Below are 2,267 nucleotides of genomic sequence, written 5' to 3' on the forward strand. Positions count from 1 at the left end.
TAAAAATAGGAAATCCACATGATTCATTTGATTTTTATAATTTCTAAAGCAAACCCACATACATAGCAATTTTTAATGATTTCTTTGAAAGAGGAAAAGATTTATACAGAAACCATCCAAAATGGCAGGTATCTTCCAGGTCAGGAAATTTCATTTAAAGTTTGATTCAAAGCTAATTAAAGAATGTGATCTAGTAGAGTTCATCCCAGTGAGGATGAAAAAAAACACTTCTTGATCTCCATGAGAAAGTGAGCCACAGCCTCTCTGATTTGCTTTGTTTTTACACCATATACAATGGGGTTGAGCATGGGAGGCACCACCACATAGAGGTTTGCCAGTAGAATGTGTACATGGCGTGGAATGTTGCGTCCAAATCGATGAGTCAATAAAGTAAAGAAGGATGGGACATAAAACATGAGAATGACACAAAGATGGGAGCCACAGGTACTGAGTGCCTTGTGCCTAGCATCCTGAGAGGGCATGCTAAAGATGGCTCGGAGGATGAGGGTATAGGATACTGCAATGAGTATCACATCAGTGATCACCATAACAATAGGGACAGAGAAGCCATACCATATATTGACAGTAATGTCAGCACAAGCCAGTCTGGCCACTCCAATGTGTTCACAGTATGAATGGGGAATCACATTGGTCCTACAGAAGGGAAGCCTCTTTAGCAGGAAGATGACAGGAAAGATGATGCAGAAACTCCGGACAACAACAGCAAAAGCCATCCTCCCTACCACAGGTAATGTCAGAATCATTGAATATCTTAGTGGGTCACAAATGGCCACATAGCGGTCAAATGCCATGGCCAGCAAGATGGCAGATTCTCCCACAAACATCACATGGACAAAGAAGACTTGGGTCACACAAGCATCAAAGGTAATGTCCCTTGCATGGAACCAGAAGATGGCCAAGGCTTTGGGCACAGTGGTAGTGGAAAGCAGGATATCAGTACCAGCCAACATGGAGAGAAACATGTACATGGGTTCATGGAGGTTATGTTCAGTGATAATGACCAAAATCAGAACACTGTTCCCCAGCACTGCAGTTGCATATATAAAGCAAAGGGGAATGGAAAGCCAGATGTGGTATTTCTCTAAGCCTGGGATGCCAAGCAGGACAAACACTGCAGGGTGGAAGACAGTGTGATTGGTGTTCACCATGCTGGATTTAGATTTCACTCTGAAAAATAAAGCAGAATGTGGAACCAACTGAAGAGCTTGAGCTTGGCCAACTTCTTGAAGAAACTTTCTACATTAAGAAAAGGAGAGTACATGGTTGGAATGAGATGAAATGAAATAGGTTATTATGGCATGATTTAGCTTCTTTACTTTAATTCAAGAATGAAAATTTAATAAATATTTACTATATAATTATTATTTTCAGGTCACTACGATATGATGATGGATGTGAGAGAAACAAAGGAACTTGTTTGTGACAGAGGAGTAAAAAGATAACATATGTGTCCCCACAGAATTGTCACTTGGATGCAATTATAGAAACATTCCAAGAAAAATCTAATTTGATTCACATAAATTGTTCGTATGTCAATTCCTTGCTCAATAAACCTACAATGGCTCCTGAATTTTAAAATCCTCTGTGTGACTTCCAATTCGATTCCATACAACCTATCTATCTTCTGCTCCTCCACCCCCCATTTCTAGATCACATCACATTCTTCCCGCACTTACAATTCCCTATCCTTTCCTCTTTACATATCTAAAGATCTGTCATACTCTATATAAACAGCATCTATGAAGCCTATTGAATTCCCCTTTTTTTTACTATGCATAGCACCTCTTTATCTTCACATTCATGAAGATTACCTATATTAAACATATAGTTTCATTGAGTACTGGTTTGTATTTTCCTATGTTTCACACAGATGTACTGCCTCCCCAAACTAGATAGAGAGGTACATGGAGGCAGAGATTATATCATGCATTTCTCTGTATCCAGTTGCCCCCCTCTCAACAGTATTTAACACAGTTTGGCCATATAGTATGTGACCAAACAGAAAACAGTTATTGTAGCCTCTGTTATAGAGAAAGGGCCAGTCTTCAGTTTTCTGTGATGTTTTTCTGGGCCAAGAAAGTAGGAAAACCAGAAAGCGTCATAAAGGTCACATTAGGGCAGATAAAATCAATAGAAGAAATTGAAGAAAGGATAAATAGGTTCTAAATAAATAGTGATTGATTGACTCATCATGTCCATAGCAAAAAAGCTGTATTAAGAAACAAAACAAATCAGCAAAAATAAAG

At 38.9% G+C, this 2,267-nt stretch overlaps 1 protein-coding gene across 1 annotated transcript; it reads right to left on the reverse strand.

Moving 5' to 3' along the window:
* Positions 1-200: 200 nt before the first annotated feature.
* On the reverse strand, positions 201-1,181 carry LOC141490708 (olfactory receptor 52B2-like). Its single transcript, XM_074190890.1, has one exon. The coding sequence runs from the start codon at positions 1,167-1,169 to the stop codon at positions 201-203; it is 969 nt and encodes a 322-aa protein (XP_074046991.1). The 5' UTR covers positions 1,170-1,181.
* Positions 1,182-2,267: the final 1,086 nt, after the last annotated feature.

This window comes from Macrotis lagotis, chromosome 1, assembly GCF_037893015.1.
Source record: "Macrotis lagotis isolate mMagLag1 chromosome 1, bilby.v1.9.chrom.fasta, whole genome shotgun sequence".
NCBI classification, from domain to species: Eukaryota; Metazoa; Chordata; class Mammalia; order Peramelemorphia; family Peramelidae; genus Macrotis; species Macrotis lagotis.

Excerpts from the sequence above, each read along its gene's own strand:
- LOC141490708 (XM_074190890.1), bottom strand. The coding sequence starts at position 1,169 with ATGGTGAACACCAATCACACTGTCTTCCACCCTGCAGTGTTTGTCCTG.